Consider the following 17,032-nt stretch of genomic DNA (forward strand, 5'->3'; position numbering starts at 1 on the left):
TCTGTCTGCCCTCTGATGGATAAGGACAAGAGGTTTGTGGAAACTTCTGATGGTAGGGACTGGCTGTGGGGGAATCCTGGTCTTGCTCTGATGGGCAGGGCCATACGAAGTAAATCTTTAACCCAATTTTCTGTTGACGGGTGGGGCTGTGTTCTCTCCCTGTAGTTTGGCCTGAGGCCAAACCATGTTTGGGGGTCCTCCTTCAAAAGGACTTATGCCAGGACTCGTATTCAGTGCCTCTGACCCCACGGAAGGCCACTGTCTACCCATGCCTCCACTGGAGACTCCTGGACACTCAGGCAAGTCTGGCTCAGTCCCTTGTGGGGTCATTGCTCCAGTTTGTGGGTTTGTCTGCTCGGTGGCTCTGTGGTGGGGCTCATACAACATGCTTCCCAGGTCTGCTGCTGGCAGAGTCCCTGTCCCCGCTGCAGGCCACTGCTGACCTGTGCCTCCAGAGGAGGCACTCACACACTCAAAGGCAAGTCTCGCTCAGTCTCTTGTGGGGTCCCTGGGTCCTGGCATGCACAAGGTTTTGTTTCAGCCCTCCGAGCATCTCTGGAAGGTATGGGCTTTGATTCTAAATGTGATTTTTCCTCTCCTACCCTTTTCGAGGCTTCTCCTTTGCCCATGGATGCAGGGTCTTTTTTGGGTAGGCTCCAACATTCTCCTGTCAATGGCTGTTCAGCAGTTAGCTGCGATTTTGGAGTTCTCAGAGGAGAGGATAAGTGCACGTCCTTCTACTCTGCCATCTTTTAGGTGCCTGCCTTTCCTCACCTTTTAGTCATTAGGGAAATGCAAATTCAGATGGTTTATCATGAATAATAACTTCATTAGATGAATGATTTATCATTAATTATAAATGGCTAAAATGAGATATAATTTTAAATCTCTAGAATAGTTGTAATAGAAAACACGTGCCGTGCTGTGTTTAGTCGCTCAGTCATGTCCAACTCTTTGCGACCCCATGGACTGCAGACCTCCAGGCTCCTCTGTCCATGGAGATTTTCCAGGAAAGAATACTGGAGTGGGTTGCCGTGCCCTCCTCCAGGGGATTTTCCCAACCCAGGAATCGAACCCAGGTCTCTCACATCGCAGGCCGATTCCTTATCGACTGTGCCACCAGGGAAGCCCAATAAAAAACATGGGCAGTAGCAAATGTTGGTGAGGACGTGGAAGAATTGAAATTCTCAGTAAAATGGTACAGCCACTTTGAATAACAATTCCTCGAAAAGTTAAACATACGGTTATCATATGCCTCAGCAATTCCAGTCCTACATATACAGCAGAGATGAAAATATGTGCCCACACAAAAACTGGAATGTGAATATTCAACAACAAGTATTTTTCATAATAGCTAAAAATGGAAGCAAACCAAATGCCTATCAGCTAATAAACAGATAAGTAAAATCTGATATATCCATAGAATAGAATACTATTCAGCCATAAAAATGAAGTATTTGTATATGCTACCAGGTGGATGAACTTTGAAAACACTATGGTAAGTGAAAGAAGTCAGTCACGTGTTATATGACTCCATTTATATGAGATATCCAGGATAGGGACATCCATAGAGGCAAAGCAGATTAGTGGTTGTCTAGGGCTCAGGATAGGGGTTGGGAGACTGACTGCTAACTGGTTCAGAGTTCCTTTTGGGGGTGATTAAAAAGTTCTAAGGTCGACTGTAATGATGTTTGTACAGCTCTATGACTATACTAAAACTACTGAATTACACATGTAAGAGAATGAAAAAGAGGGAAGAACATAAATGCAAAGGCCCTGGGGCCACATGAGATGAGCGCGTTTGAAGAGGAAGCAGCCCTCATGGCTGAGAACGAGAGTCTGGTAGGGGACAGTTCACAGAGGCCCTTGATTTTATTCTAAGGCCTTTTAAGGCAGTTTGAATTCTGAGGCACACTATGATACCCAAACTTGTCTCCTCATACGTCACCACCTTTTTGGAGGGTAATGGCTTTGCCCCCTTGCCTGCCAGTGACAGTTCATGAGGTAGAGCTCTCTGCTTTGGGAGCTGGCCTTGTCATGCAGTTTCTTTACCTAAATAACACCTCTGTGAGCACTCAAGGCCTTGTACATTTAAAAAAAAAAATGTGTTCTATAGCAAAAAGAAAAGCAGCCAATGAGTAATCAAGGTTGAAAAATAAGTTTGGTTAATAATTGATGAAAATATGTAATTTTCACATAATGTCCAAACAAAGTCAAGAGTCAAAGGTAAGCTCAATAAGTTTTGTTGCACCATTTAAGCAAGACATGCATGCTCTATAGGAGAGTTGAGATTGTTGGCTGGCCCCCAGAGGAAAGGGCCTGACGGATGGGGCTGTGGCAAGAATTGCAAGCATCCAACATCTTTGCACTTGTTTATCTCATGCTCTGTACTCTGCTGACTGGATGGCCATGGGGTCTTGTTGTCTCATCCTGACAGGAAGGTTCTCATAGTCCCTTGTCAGGGGTGAGAACCAGCCCCTTGCAGAGACTGCTGACCCCTACCTTTGCTCTCAGGGTCCCTCCACACCCGTCAAAAGGAGGAAGCTGTGTTTCCTGAGAGCCTTATCGATGGCACACTGTGTTGCCAAGTCCTGTGACGCCCGTGGGACCCCTCCTCGTCCTCCCTCCCCAGCACAGGAAAGGGCCCATGTGTTATTTACGTTGTCCAGGTTTCTGAGCTGGGCTAGCTGTAGTCACCGGCCAGAGTGGTGGCTGAGTGAGCGTGCAGAGTGGAGGGTGCTTGCTGGGGGAACCACGCCCTCTGCACCAGCTGGGACTTTCTCGCCTGATCTGATTCCAGCCATCAGAGGAGGCCCTGGGTAGGGAGAAGAGCTTGGCCACTCTTTGCTGCCATTCATTCTCTGACTCACATTCTCCCTTGTCACAGTCCTCAGGGGCAAGAGAAGGGCCAGGCTTTACAGACCTGAGCAGCCCCAGAAAAATGACAATGGCTGTTCAGATGTGTACAGCTCATAAATTACATAGCTTGTGTATTCGCTCATTAAGACTTCACAACACGCCTGTTAGTCATAGTAGTAGTCAACATCTCCTGAGTGCCCACCACGTGTAGACATCACGTGTATATACACACATGTACACATACACACACATACATATATATGCTTGTATACATACATACACATAAACAATTGTGTAGATGTCACGTATGTATGAATATAAACCCACATATATATGCATTTACTGTATATATATATTTACATACATACATGTATTCCTTACAAGATTCCTGCAAGATAGATATTATTCCCATTTTATAGATGAGCAAACTTAGATTAAAGAGCTCACCCAAAGTCACTGTTCGTGGAGGCACTTGGAGAGCACTGAGCCCAGAACCTAATATTTTCCAGCACACTTCCTCTGTAGGAGTCAGCGTCCAGGCAGTCTCGCAGGTTATAGAACTCATGCAAAGTGCACCCTGCATCTTCTCCATCTCGCCAGCCCTGCTTACTCCAATTACTGGAAACACCTGGTCTCCTGGTTGGCCAAAGGCACCTTTGGGTTTATTTCATGGGTTGGACAAAGTTCATTTCGGTGTCTTTTTCTTTTTCACAGTGCCCCTCCGCTTACTGAAAAGGAAGTCGAGGTAAGTAATTCCAGTGCTTTATGAAATTGAGTACTTGGGCATGAGTGGGTTTATTCAAAACATTTCCTTCTCCAGCCTCTGCTCCTGACATTTTCACACACACACGAGAGCAAGTGACCCTGGAGGAAATACGGGCACTGTGATCAGACACATTGAACCAGCCATCCCCCCGACCCCACCCCAGTTAATGGAAGATTTTAACAACTTTGGTCAGGGATAAGAAGGTAATCGGAAGTCCCACATTTCTTCAAAGATTGTTTTCTTTAAAAGCATGACTTAGGTACACAAAGTCAGCTGGGAGGCTGCTGAGTGAATCAAATTTATTTTAAAATTATTAAAATAAGGTCAGATTTCATGTTTCAAACTTTGGAAGATGAAGGTGCTTTCCCTCTAAGTGTTTCAGACATAAGGAAGCCAGTTCAGCCATGGTGAGAGACTGTGAGGGCAGCTCTCTCACCTCGACTGATCCCCCCAGGGCCTCCTTATCTCTGTAGAGATGCTGTCCCAGTGGGGGCGGCGAGAGAGCTGAGAGGCATTTCATCCTGGTGAAGGGGTAGATGGACAAAGAGAATGCATCGGAGGTGAGACAGTGAGGACTTCCAACACCAGCAGTAGTTTGTTTCCATGACAATTATGTCGGTGCTGACGGAAGGGAGCAAGAACATAGATGATTCCAGAATCTTTTCACTTCAGGTTAGGAGGATGGCAGGTTTTACAATCTTATAGCATGGTTTACCCCTGATAACAAGAAAGCGAACATACCCTTCCTGAGACTCAGTGGACCACATAAGCAGAGAGAGAGACAATGTGAAATACTGGCACCGATAGTAATAATTGCCTGGCACACAGACAGGGCACTTGCAGCCCATGACACACACATGTCCATGCTTTCAACTGACCCTCTCATCAGCTCTGAGAAACAGGTACAGTAGGAAGCAGAACAAAGGAGGAAACTAAGGGATTAAATGACTCATCTGAGATCCCAGACCCAGTGCTTAGCAGAACCAATATTTGGATCCTCGTCTTCTGACTGAATTTAGGGCACTTTATATTGCACTGCCTTTAAAGGGGATAACCCAGGTATAGAGAACAAAACATTGACCATTACTGATAAACTTGATTGAGGTCTGGGCAGGACAGAAAATCCCCACCCACTCACGTTGATGGCGATGGCCATGGGTGGTTTGGTTAACAGTGCCCTCCTGCCCTCGGTGTGTACTGACACAACCTGTGGTCAGCACAGTGAAAAGAATACAGGCTTTGCAATCAGAGAGTCTGAGGCTGAATCCTGTTTCTGCTATGCCCTGGTGGCCCATTGAGCCAGTTAATGACCTCTCTCAGTCTCCGTCTCTTTACCCATAAAGTGGACACAGCAGTTCCTGACACAGAATGTGGTTGAGGGATGAAATGAGCTATGGTGCATGAAAGGCCTGGCCGTGCTGGCACAGAGCAGACATTTGATACAGAGAAGACTTTAGTGTTGCTCTCATCGTCTCATTGAGTGGCTCAGGGTTTTCGGTTCTCCATCTGGAGATGTCTACCCACCGTGGACCATGTTACATGAACCGCAGATGCTCAGGCAGAATCGGCTCGCCTGAAGTGGAAATCTGCTACCATTTGATGCAGGCAAGGCACATGAAGGCCATTGTTTATTTCCCGTGTGGAGTCCATCTGTCTGTCTCTCCTCTCCAGCAGTTTCCTACTAGCCCAGGAATTCCATGTGTGATGAACCCCACCTTTCAAAGTTCATTCACACAGGCTGCACTTTTGGCATGGAATACTGTTTCCAAAAAGCTTCTCCTAACACAATCATACCTGGTTTTTTTTTAATCTCCTGGCAGCTTCTAAGAGCTGCTTTCAATGTAGGATTTGGAATATTCAGGTAAGATGCTGAATGAAATGTGCTTTGGATTAGCAGGCTTACATCTCAAGTGGGGTTTCTTTAAATATGGTAGTTTCATGCAAAACCTCCAAAACTCACGTGCCATAAATCCTAGCATGAATCCAAATTGCTTACACAGTCAGCTATGTTGGCCTGAGTTTATCTAAACCCAAATGCAGGATGTTATTTTCTTGACATTTAGGAAAAAGCAAAGTGCTACTCTCTTATTGTTTATCAGTAAAATGTGTTTGGTCTTCTGGTCCTGAGAAGGAATTAGTACAGGTCTCAGGTTGCTGTCTCACCATCTTTTGTGCTGTTTGCTCCATGAAGGGAGAGTCTCACTTGTACTTGGCTGCTTTGGGTGGGCTGGTTCCACGAGGTGATGCAAATGTTCATGCAAAAACTCAGTGGCAGCCTTGCTCCCTCCAGTACCTCCTCCTAGCGCTTCTTCCACATTCTTGTTCCCAACAGAACGTGTTTGTACAACTGTCCTTGGCCTTTAGAAATGACAGCTACACCCTGGAATCTAGAATTAACCAGGCAGAAAGGGAACGCAACCTGACAGAGGAAAACACAGAGAAGGAACTGGAAAACTTCAAAGCTTCCATTACGGTAATTGCAAAGCCTGACGGGAGAACCCTTGCAGGAGGGACTGTCCCCCGGGACTGGGCCAGGTGTCCTGCTTTTCTTAGTCACCAAGAAGAGTCTCATGAAATGAGAAATGGGGCTGAGGCCCTTAGCCAAGCAGAATCTTCTTCAGAGAGCTGAGACTGAGATCCTGAAAACCTGGTTACCTCAGGGGTGTGTGTAAGGCCTTTGAGCCCTCAGCAGCTTTTCAGGAAGGGGGCTGGGTGACCTGGGATGGCAAAGGGAGCACCTTGGAGACCAGAGACCCAGATGTGATTGCCTTCCTCTGGCCTGGCCAGGTATATAGTGTCCACACTGGGCTTCTCCAACCCCAGAAACAGCTGCAGCTGGTGGCCTACAGAGGCCCCTCCTCTCGGTCAGGACAGCGCAAGTCAAGTCTTGGTCTGCGAGGACCCCAGGTGATGTTCCTTCTCCCTCCCCAGTCCTCAGCTTCCCTCTGGCACCACTGTGAGCACCGGGAGACCTACCAGAAGCTGCTGGAGGACATTGCTGTCCTGCACCGCCTGGCTGCCCGCCTCTCTAGCCGTGCCGAGATGGTGGGGGCCGTCCGCCAGGTGAGCTCTGCTCTGCCTCTGGTAACTGGGGCTGCGGTGTAGGCACTGACAACTGCAAACACCACTGACTGATGCCTTCCTCTGGGCCAGACATCCTATGTCCCCAGTTGCGATTGTTTCAGAGTATTTTTGGCAGACCACTAAACCCTTGAGGTGCTCCCCCAGAAAAAACTTTTATGTCAGTGGTTAAGAACCCACCTGCCAGTGCAGGAGATGTGAGAGATGATAGTTCAGTCCCTGGGTTGCGAAGATCTCCTGAAGGAGGGCACTCCAGTATTCTTGCCTGGAGAAGCCTAAGGACAGAGGAGCCTGGCAGGCTACAGTCCACGGGGTCACAAAAAGTCAGACACAACGGAAGCAACTTAGCATGCATGCATGGATACCTACTGTGGGGGGACTGCTGCGTGCTACCTTCCTTGGAGATTTCTAATGCATGTTGGCATAAGCAAGGCTTTGAGAAGTCCTGTAATGAAAAATCCTGTTTAACGTTACCTATGTATTTCTCAAATGTATTTGAGTAAAGAACCACCCTTTCCTTCTTTTTTTTTTCTCTCCCTATAAAATACCTACTCAATTCCCATGAAATTAGTGTTTGGCAAAACACTCTTTAGGAAAACCCGCTTTGTTTCATTAATCCTCCCAGTAACCTTGGAAAGATATTCCTCAATAAAGATGTGAAGTCTCAGAATAGCACTAGTGATGGGCAAACCTGGGATGCAAGCCCAAGTGTGGCTCCCTTGCAGCCACTTTGAAGCCCTGAGGCACACAAGGTACTGCCCCAACCCATCATGGTGTTGTGGGGTCAGATGGCCTGAGTTTTCATTCTGATTGTACCAGGGTTCACTGTGTGACCTTGGTTCAGTTAACAAGCTTTCTGTGCGCCAGCTGCTCCAACTGTAAAATGTAGTATCTGCCATACAAGGCTGCTGAGACGCTTGTAAAGCACCTGGATGTTGTTGTCACTGTTGCTGCTACCATGGATCTGTGTACCACGTGTCCCGACTCGTGGATTGCATGACAGGGGTGTTCCTGGGGCCCAGCCCTGGGCGGCCCTCATAGAATGAAAGAAGAACAAACCACAGGGCTGTCCCATCTGTGTTCTTCCAGGGAAAAGTCACCCAACTTTCCTGGGTGGCAGCACCCAGAAAGCTCTTCCAGCTGGGAGCAGCACAGAGGGAGAGCTTCAGGGAAGTGACTGGTCTCGGCTCAGGGCTACGGGGACTTTGTCCAGGGTTTGGTCACTGAGCATGCCCCTCCACAGACCGGCAGGTCGTGGGCTCTCTGAGGGACTGGAGAGGTGTCAGCAGAGAAGACTCTTCACTTTGCACAGTCCTTGCGGATGTGCTTCTCCGTGCATGGGCTGCTCACTCCAGCCTTCCCCCTTCTCCAAGTGGCTTCCTTGTCTCAGTCCTCAGAGTCCTCTCTGGCCCCACTGGACTGGCTCAGGCACTCATCCTCATTTTCCTTGTTGCTCTAGCTGCCACTCATCTTGTTTCCTTCAGAGCAGTCTCCGCTGGTGAACTGATTATGACACTCCGTTAAGACCTTCAGTGGCTCCCCTCTTCCTTCAGAATGAGTCCAAAGCACTCAGTTCAGCTCTAACTCACCTTGTCATCTTGTGAACAAACACAACCATTTGCTGATTCCTACATGAGCAGGATGACCTGTGCGTTCCTGGCTTTCCAGACAGTTCTGGTATATGCCTATTGCCCCAGCACAATTCCTGATAAGTAAGTGAAAGTCACTCAGTTGTGTCTGACTCTTTGCAACCCCATGGACTGTAGCCCGCCAGGCTCCTCTGTCCATGGAATTCTCCGGGCAAGAATACTGGAGTGGATTGCTATTTCCTTCTCCAGGGCATCTTCCCAACCCAGGGATCGAAACTGGGTCTCCCGCATTAAAGGCAGATTCTTTACTGTCTGAGCCACTAGGGAAGCCCACAATTCCTGAAGGCATCCTCTTTACTCTCCAAAGGATTCTGTCTGGAGGGGAATTCTCACCTTGATACAAGCCTGGTAATGTCCTGCCTCTAGACCGTGGCTCTTAGAGTTCCCTGGCTGAATGTTCTTTGTCTCTCATGTCCATAGCTGCGTGCCCAGATGCTGCCTATGCCCTACACAACTTCAGCCAGTTTCGTGAAGCCTTCCCCGACCCATTCTCTGCAGGGAGGACTCTGTTCCTTTTTCATCTCCTGAGGCTTTATGGCTGGGCTTGTTCTTGTTCTCGAGGGCAGGTGCCTGAGCCCCTGTTTCAGCTCACACCCCACATAGCAAACTCTTAGAGAGTAAAGTCATATCCCTGTAACCTTTCGAATCCCACAGCCCAGAGCCTGGCTCAGAGCAAGCAGGGCTTATGAGCTTTTCCTCTCCATCCCTGCAGGAAAAACGCATGTCGAAAGCAACAGAAGTGATGATGCAGTATGTGGAGAACCTAAAGAGGACGTATGAGAAGGACCATGCAGAGCTCATGGAGTTTAAAAAACTTGCAAATCAAAATTCGAGCCGCAGCTGTGGCCCCTCTGGTAAGGAACTGGACTCCTGCCCACTGCCCCACCTTGGCCCTGTAATTATGGGTCCCTGATGGATCCAGGCTAGGATCACACCTATGGGGCAGTCCTAGGGCCTATGTCAGGGTGAGCAAGGCTTGCTGCCCCACCCAGTGCTGCCCACAGGGGCCTTGCAGCCACTGCTCCCGTGAGCCCCGGGCGCCTGGAACTGGAAAGCATGAATGGCCCCCAAGCAACTCCTAATAAAAATAACCAGAGAAGCTGACTAGTGATGCAGAGCCCATAGGCTGCAAGAATTTAACCTCCTTTATGAGACTGGCTGGTGGCTCAGCTGGTAAAGAATCCTGGCTGCAATGCAGGAGACCTGGGTTTGATCCCTGGGTTGGAAAGATCCCTTGGAGAAGGGAAAGGCTATCCACTCCAGTATTCTGGCCTGGAGAATTCCATGGACTGTTTAGTCCACGGGGTCGCAAAGAGTTGGACACGATTGAGCGACTTTCACCTCACATGAGACAGACCCCAGACCTTACAGCTTGGTGCTTTGGGGTCCCCACTTTGGGCAGCACATGCTAAGGGATTTGCATTTTCATTCTGGAAAGCATTAGGGGTCCAACCAAAGATTTTAATCAGGGGATTGCCATCATCATATATAGTTCAGAAGATTCCCTCTGGCAATAGTGTGACAGTTACATCACTGGGGTAAAGACAGAGACAGGGAAACCCACGAGCCGGCTATTACAGGAGTCCAGATGAGCAGGGGAGTCTGGGCAGTGGGGGTGGAGTGAGAGCCTGGCTAAAGGAGTTACTGCGAAGATAACTAGCAGAACTGTGGGCAAGACAAGTGCTTTAAAGAAAGACTCTTTTTTTTTTTAAGTTCTAGAGAGATTGCTATAGAACCAGAGAGAGGGCCAGCTGATTTCACTTGATACTGAATTGCAGTGTGTTTTTTTATCTTTTATTGAAGTACAGTTAATACACAATGTTGTGTTCATTACTGCTGTACAGCAAAGTGACTCAGTTTACATACATATGTATACACATTCCTTTTCATTTTCTTTTCCACTATGGTTTATCACAGGATTTTGAATGTAGTTCCCTGTGCTATGCAGTAAGAGAGTTGCTATGTTTTAAAGTAAAAATAGGAGTTTTCCAGACTAGAGGGGGAAATACATCCCAGGTGGAGGCAACAGCATGTGCAAAGATGTGGAGGTTGGGGTGAGAAGACTCTGAAACAAACCGTCTTCTGTTTGGTTGCGGGGTTGGAGTATGACAGTGACAGGCTAAAGGTAAAACTTGTGAGGCCAGGGCCACACGCCAGGCCCTGAGAACAATCTGGGTGTCTGCCCCACGGGCAGTGAGGAGACACCCGTGAGTTCACTCCAGCTGCCACGGTCAGATCTTATTTTTAGAACATTGCTCTGCCTTCAGAGTGGATGATGTATTAGGAGTGGACGTTGAGGAGTGGAGAGATGCATTTGGAGGCGTTGCCGCAGTCCACGGGGAGGAGGATGGTGCTTTGGGCCAGGATCTGTCCTTGGGAGCTGCCAGGGTTTGAGCTCTGGCTGATGAGGGTGGTGTTAGCCGGAGAAAACAGACCTTTTAGTGACAGGAATCCCTAGGGAATGCAAACATCCGTATTACCAAGAGGAGGAGGAGGGAAAGTATAACAGATGGAGAAACCTTTATAAACAGGAGGTTTCACAAGTTTCCTGGGGAATATCAGTGATACTTCCCAGAGTCCGAAGGCAGCGCACACTCACTCCAGACCGTCTGTTTTGGATCTTGGCAGCAAGGCTCCTGACCCACATGCATCTGGGCCTCTAACAAACCTCTCTCTGTCAGAGTTAGAAGTTGGAGAAGCTGCCACCAAAGATATCCTAACACGCGGGCTCTTGCGTTATTGTTCTGCAAGGAGCAGGGCCTCTTGCGTGCCACCTTACCCACGATTTGTGGAATGAGCACAGCTGCCCATGAGTCTCAGCCATTAGTTCTACAGACATTAACTGAGCACCTCAGATGTGAGCCTTGTGATACTGGACTAGAGAGGTGAAGAGAAGCCTGTGCCTGACCCAGGGGAGCTCCCAACCTGGGGTGAGGCAGGGCGGCGTAAGTGGTGCCATGACGGAAGAAAGCAGACTTTACGGGGTGCACATGGCAGAGTCCCACGTTCAGCCTGGGGACACAAGGAAGTGCTTACATTAAGACGGGAGCTGGTGGCTGAGCGCTGAATGGTGAATGTGCGGTTTTCACAACCTGGTTCCACTCCACTGTTTTTCCAAGCTACACTTCAGTTTGGGCTGGTACAGAGGGGCCAGACGTGCCCATCAGCTGCCCCGTGACCATTCCCTGATGGCGCTTGTTCCTTAAGCTTTTATATGACTTCTTTGTTACATATGTAATCTTTCTCTGTGCCTGAGACTCTGAAGACTACAGGGCAAGAAAAATATCTCTGATTTCAAGAAAGATGATGTACGTTCAAAAGAAAAAAATAACATCTATTTTTTTCTGAATGTGAAACATGACAGTTTTCTGCATTTTGGATTAAGGTAGATTTCCAGAAGTGTAAATACTGGCTCAGGGGAAAGGAATATTTAAAAGGCTCTTAAAGCAAATTATTTCCAGATAACTCATTGATATTTCCATTTAATGGGTAACAGTAATGCTCAATTTATCATACCATGGACAGTCCTGTCTTTTTTTTTCTTTTCTTTTTAAAAATATTTTTGACTTTGAACCAATATTGTACCTCTTCTCACAGTTTTAATTTGTATTTCTTGACAGCCATTTTCAAATGTTTGTTGGGCCTTTGTATTTCTACTTGTGTAAATTCTTTAATTCTTTGCCCCTCTTGTGAGATTGGTATTTCATTAATTGCATGAACTCTTCATATACAAAGAATATTTTCTGGTACTGCTATTTTGGCTGACTGGAAAACTTGAAAATCCTTTGACTACAAATACTTAGAAATTTCTGCTGGATAAAGTGAATCAAACATTAGCCTAAAGGAATAGCTGAATCCACAAGAAAAGAAATGGAAATACTCAGATACAAGAAAAGAAAAGAGAACTGAAACCAAGCTGACCCTGCAGCTTCCGTGGGGATAAGAGTCAGCCTCAGCTATCTGGACTCTGGGCTTTTGCACTCCCATGCAATCTGAGATGAGGCCTCAGAGGCCCCACGGCAGGGAGCTGACTCTGAGCCTCCTATAGCAAGTGAAGACTTTTCAAGGACTGCATCTTTGATACAATCACCAAGTCACAATGGAACAAATCAAGGAAGTTTATCTGCTTCGCCCTGGACTCTGATAGAAAAAAAACTTTCTCCTTCCTCATAGGAAAACTGCAAACCCACAAAGTACATGCTATAACAGAAGAGATGATGCAATACGCAGAGATTCTGAAAAGAACATCACAATGGTGTTACTAGGAACACTATTGGAAATAAATATAAACCACTCTGGAGAGACACACCCTGTGCCCAGGAGACACAGAATCCTCTAAGTAAAACTTCACAGGAGATGAGTTGACAATATAGAATTATAAAATAAAACAGTCTACCATCAATGAGAATCATTAGACACCCAAACAATAGGACTGTATCCTAAACACAGCAGATAATAAAGCAATCTTATTTTTTCAAGATGTGTATAAAATTAGAGGCATAAAAGAAGAAATAAAAAAATATGCGAATAAAGAATACAATTATAAAAAATATAATCCTAGATATGAGGAATAGAGGCATGAAAATAAAACTCAGTTGTTTAGGAGTGGTAGTTTCTTTTAGTTCAGCTGTTCAGTTGCTCAGTGGTGTACGGCTCTTTGGTAGTTGGACTCCTTGGTAGTTCCTATAGTTGAAGCTGTTTCTCAGTATTCACATCTCCTCCTGGGCACACTTCTCCATCCCCTTGAAGTTAGGTGAGCCACGTGATTTGGCATTAAATGTCAGTGGAAGAACGTGTATCACATTTGATCTGAGATCCCTAAGACTAGTCTGCAATTTGCCCTGTGTCTCCTTCCACCAGACTTGATAATCATCCCTGCTCCAGAATAGTAGAAGCTCCATCAGCCTGAGTACTGAGTGAGGAAATGCAGAGCAGAGCCTGTTGCTGACTCATAAGCAATGTAGCAAAAGCAAGTAATTAATCTTAGTTGTTATAAGCCACTGAGACTTTGTGGTTGTTTATTATTGTAGCATAACCTTGCTTATCCTGATTGGTATAACATTTACATCAGATTAGGAATAGTTGAGGAAAAAATTTGTAAACCAGAATGCAGAAAATGAGGAAGTCACCCACAGTGTGGTTCAGAGGGATACATTAATTTAAAATATGAAAAAATGTTATATATGACATGGGATATAAAATTTAAAAAGATTTGAAATACACTTGTTAGGATATACATCAGGAGAGAAAATATTCAAAGGAATTTCCCAGGAACAGAGAATTTTTCAGAACTAAAGAAAGACACGAATCATTGCATTTAGAAAGTACAGAGAATCCCAAGCAAAAGAAAGAAAAACACATCAAAGAGAAACTTTAGAACCCCAAGGGCAAAATGAAGATCTTAAAAGTAACCAGAGAGAGAAGACAGATTATCCACAAAGGAGTGACAGTTCCCACAACCACCACCAGTACCGGGAGACAACGAAGTCAAGTATTGAAAGAGCTGAGAGAAAATAACTCTTAACCTAGAGATAATACTACCAATAAAGTGTCATGCAAGCATAAGGGCTATGGAAAGACACTTTATGAGAAAAACTGAGAAAATTTACCTCTCACAGCCCCTTACCAAAAGAACGACTGAAGAATGCACATAAGGAAAAATAAAATTGAGATCGAAAGAAGGCTGAATGCAAGAAGAGATGGTAACCAAAGGTGTGCTGCGATTCATGGGGTCGCAAAGAGTTGGACACGACTGAGCAACTGAACTGAACTGAAGTAAATCTAAACAAATAGCCACTATGTAGAACAACAGTCACAATAATTTGAGATTACAAAAACAGAGTGAAGTAAAAATATTGAAAAACAATATAAGATTTGAAGGCATGATTATTGTTTTAAGGACAATTCAGGAAGAATAGAGATCTTGATTTATTTAAATCTAAAGTCAAATAACATGTTAAAAATTTAAGGGGGCACACTAAAGATTACAACTAAAATATATAAATTCCAAATCAATTTTAGGGAGGGGGCAGTTAGAATAAATTTGATTTATGAAGCAAGGCAATTAGAAAATACAAAATAAGGTGGTAGAAATATATCAACTGCAAGAAATATAAACAGCTTAGAACTGTTGGTTAATAGAAAATCTCAGATTAGATTAAGAAAAATGTGTTTAATTACGTGCTTTTCAAGAGACACACCTAAAATACATGAATGTGAGAAATAGACAAACATACAAGCTGAAGCAAACTGAACTGAGCTGTTGAAAACCTTTCTCTACACATATTTGTGTTTTCTAGTGGCAGTATTATCCATCAGTTCAGTTCAGTTCAGTTGCTCAGTTGTGTCCGACTCTTTGCGACCCCACGAATCACAGCACGCCAGGCCTCCCTGTTCATCACCATCTCCCGGAGTTCACTCAAACTCATGTCCATCGAGTCTGTGATGCCGTCCAGCCATCTCATCCTCTGTCGTCCCCTTCTCCTCCTGCCCCCAATCTCTCCCAGCATCAGAGTCTTTTCCAATGAGTCAACTCTTCGCATGAGGTGGCCAGAGTACTGGAGTTTCAGCTTTAGCATCATTCCTTCCAAAGAAATCCCAGGGTTGATCTCCTTCAGAATGGACTGGTTGGATCTCCTTGCAGTCCAAGGGACTCTCAAGAGTCTTCTCCAACACCACAGTTCAAAAGCATCAATTCTTCAGTGCTCAGCCTCCTTCACAGTCCAACTCTCACATCCATACGTGACCACAGGAAAAACCATAGCCTTGACTAGACGGACCTTAGTCAGCAAAGTAATGTCTCTGCTTTTGAATATACTATCTAGGTATTATCCATGTGCAGTGCTAAATATTTAACACAAATTTTATCACTTAATCTATGTACTAAGCAGAAGAAAATCTGAGTATGCTGGTTTCCTTTGTTCAAAATTATTCTGTAGATGACATATTAAAATTGCTGTTGTCAAGTTTCCATTTTTTATTGACACCACACCTTCCTTGCTCATAATTTCCATGACTGTTCACCCCTTAAATGAGCAAGATGATCCGATAAACCCTGGTATTGCTATGAGGAATCCTCACACCCTCACCAGGGCGTAATCCAGAGGTGGTGCAGTCGGTGGAGACCAGAGGGGCCAGACCGAGACTTCTCATAGTGTCCAGAGGCGTTAGGATGAAGGTTCTGTCCCCTAGAAACCCCCCTCTGCAGGTGACTGTCTCAAAGAGTCAAGTGTCAAAGTCAGTGACCTCGGCACCTAGGCCCTTGGGGAATCCCTTGAGGGTCAGTTCTGGTCCGTAGATACCTTGGCTCAGTTTCTGTGATCTTCTTCCTGCTGGAGCCTACTCTGAAAACTTACCTGGCTTCTCTTCTGTTTCCTCCTCCTGCAGAAGATGGAGTCCCTCGCACAGCGCGATCCATGTCCCTCTCGCTGGGAAAGGTATGCATATTCAAGGAAAACTGGGGAGAGACAGAAATGTCTACAGTCAACCAGGAAACCATTCATTCTCGGATCCACAGGTGCCAGAGAACCTCTGGACAGAGCCTCTCACGCAGCTTCCTACACTTGCTAGCTCCCCACACTTGCTAGCTCCCCCTGCAACCTTCCCTCGCTCATGGCTTCCCAGATTGTACCACCTCTTTAAGGAACATGAAATGATGCACGCACTTTGCCATTCTCATAGATAGTTCTCTTGTGCTAGTCGGGTTTCATACACTGTCCAATGACTACAGGTCATTTTTGTTCCACTTCTTTAGGATCTGATTGATTAAAATCAGAATTGGGACTTCCCTGGCAGTCCAGCGGTTGGGAAACCGCCTTCCAGTGCAGAGGGTGTGGATTTGATCCCTGGTTCCCTCATAGCTCAGTTGGTAAAGAATCTGCCTGCAATGCAGGAGACCCCAGGTCAATTCCTGGGTTGGGAAGATCCCCTGGAAAAGGGAAAGGCTACCCACTCCAGTGTTCCTGGGCTTCCCTTGTGGCTCAGCTGGTAAAGAATCCACCTGCAATGCAGGAGACCTGAGTTCGATCCCTGGGTTGGGAAGATCCCCTGGAGAAGGGAAAGGCTACTCATCCCAGTATTCTGGCCTGGAGAATGTGACCATGGGGTCACAAAGAGTCAGACACGACTGAAACACTTTCACTTTTCAGGGAGCCAAGAACCCACATGCCTCATGACCAAAAAACCAAATCATTAAACTGAATCAATATTGTAACAAATTCAATGAAGACTTTAGAAATGATTCACATTAAAAAAGAAAATCTTTAAAAAATCAGAAGATGTTGAGACATCACTCCTCACTAATAAAGAAATTTGTTAATTTGGGCCACTCTCTCCACCCCAACCTCCACCATCATTACCTTAAAGCCAGAATAGCCAATGAATACAGCATTAGGAATTAGTAGGCATTTCCCAGGCCTTCCTGAACTTTAGGTGCTTCCTCTGTGACGGTGGATCCATTCTCTTCCCACAGAACATGCCCCGCCGGAGGGTCAGCGTTGCCGTGGTGCCCAAGTTTAATATCCTGAACCTGCCGGGCCAGTCAGCCAGCTCATCCCCCATCCCCTCCTTACCAGCCCTGGTGAGTATCATGATGCTTGCCTCCCAGGCCTCAGGCTCACAACTGTGGGGGTGACCTGGATGGGGCAGCATCAAAGAAGTGGGGAAATTCACAGCACAG

The 17,032-nt window shown here is 46.0% G+C and overlaps 1 protein-coding gene across 1 annotated transcript in view; it reads left to right on the plus strand.

Moving 5' to 3' along the window:
- Positions 1 to 17,032, plus strand: part of IRAG1 (inositol 1,4,5-triphosphate receptor associated 1) — a 115,266-nt gene that overhangs the window by 81,212 nt on the left and 17,022 nt on the right. Inside the window, exons 12-17 of the mRNA XM_052652881.1 lie at positions 3,574 to 3,604; positions 5,958 to 6,098; positions 6,557 to 6,688; positions 9,068 to 9,209; positions 15,742 to 15,791; positions 16,826 to 16,933. Coding sequence (XP_052508841.1) covers positions 3,574 to 3,604; positions 5,958 to 6,098; positions 6,557 to 6,688; positions 9,068 to 9,209; positions 15,742 to 15,791; positions 16,826 to 16,933 — 604 coding nt within the window. The remainder of the gene's footprint in view (positions 1 to 3,573; positions 3,605 to 5,957; positions 6,099 to 6,556; positions 6,689 to 9,067; positions 9,210 to 15,741; positions 15,792 to 16,825; positions 16,934 to 17,032) is intronic.

The sequence above is a fragment of the Budorcas taxicolor genome, chromosome 15 (genome assembly GCF_023091745.1).
Source record: "Budorcas taxicolor isolate Tak-1 chromosome 15, Takin1.1, whole genome shotgun sequence".
Classification (NCBI taxonomy): domain Eukaryota; kingdom Metazoa; phylum Chordata; class Mammalia; order Artiodactyla; family Bovidae; genus Budorcas; species Budorcas taxicolor.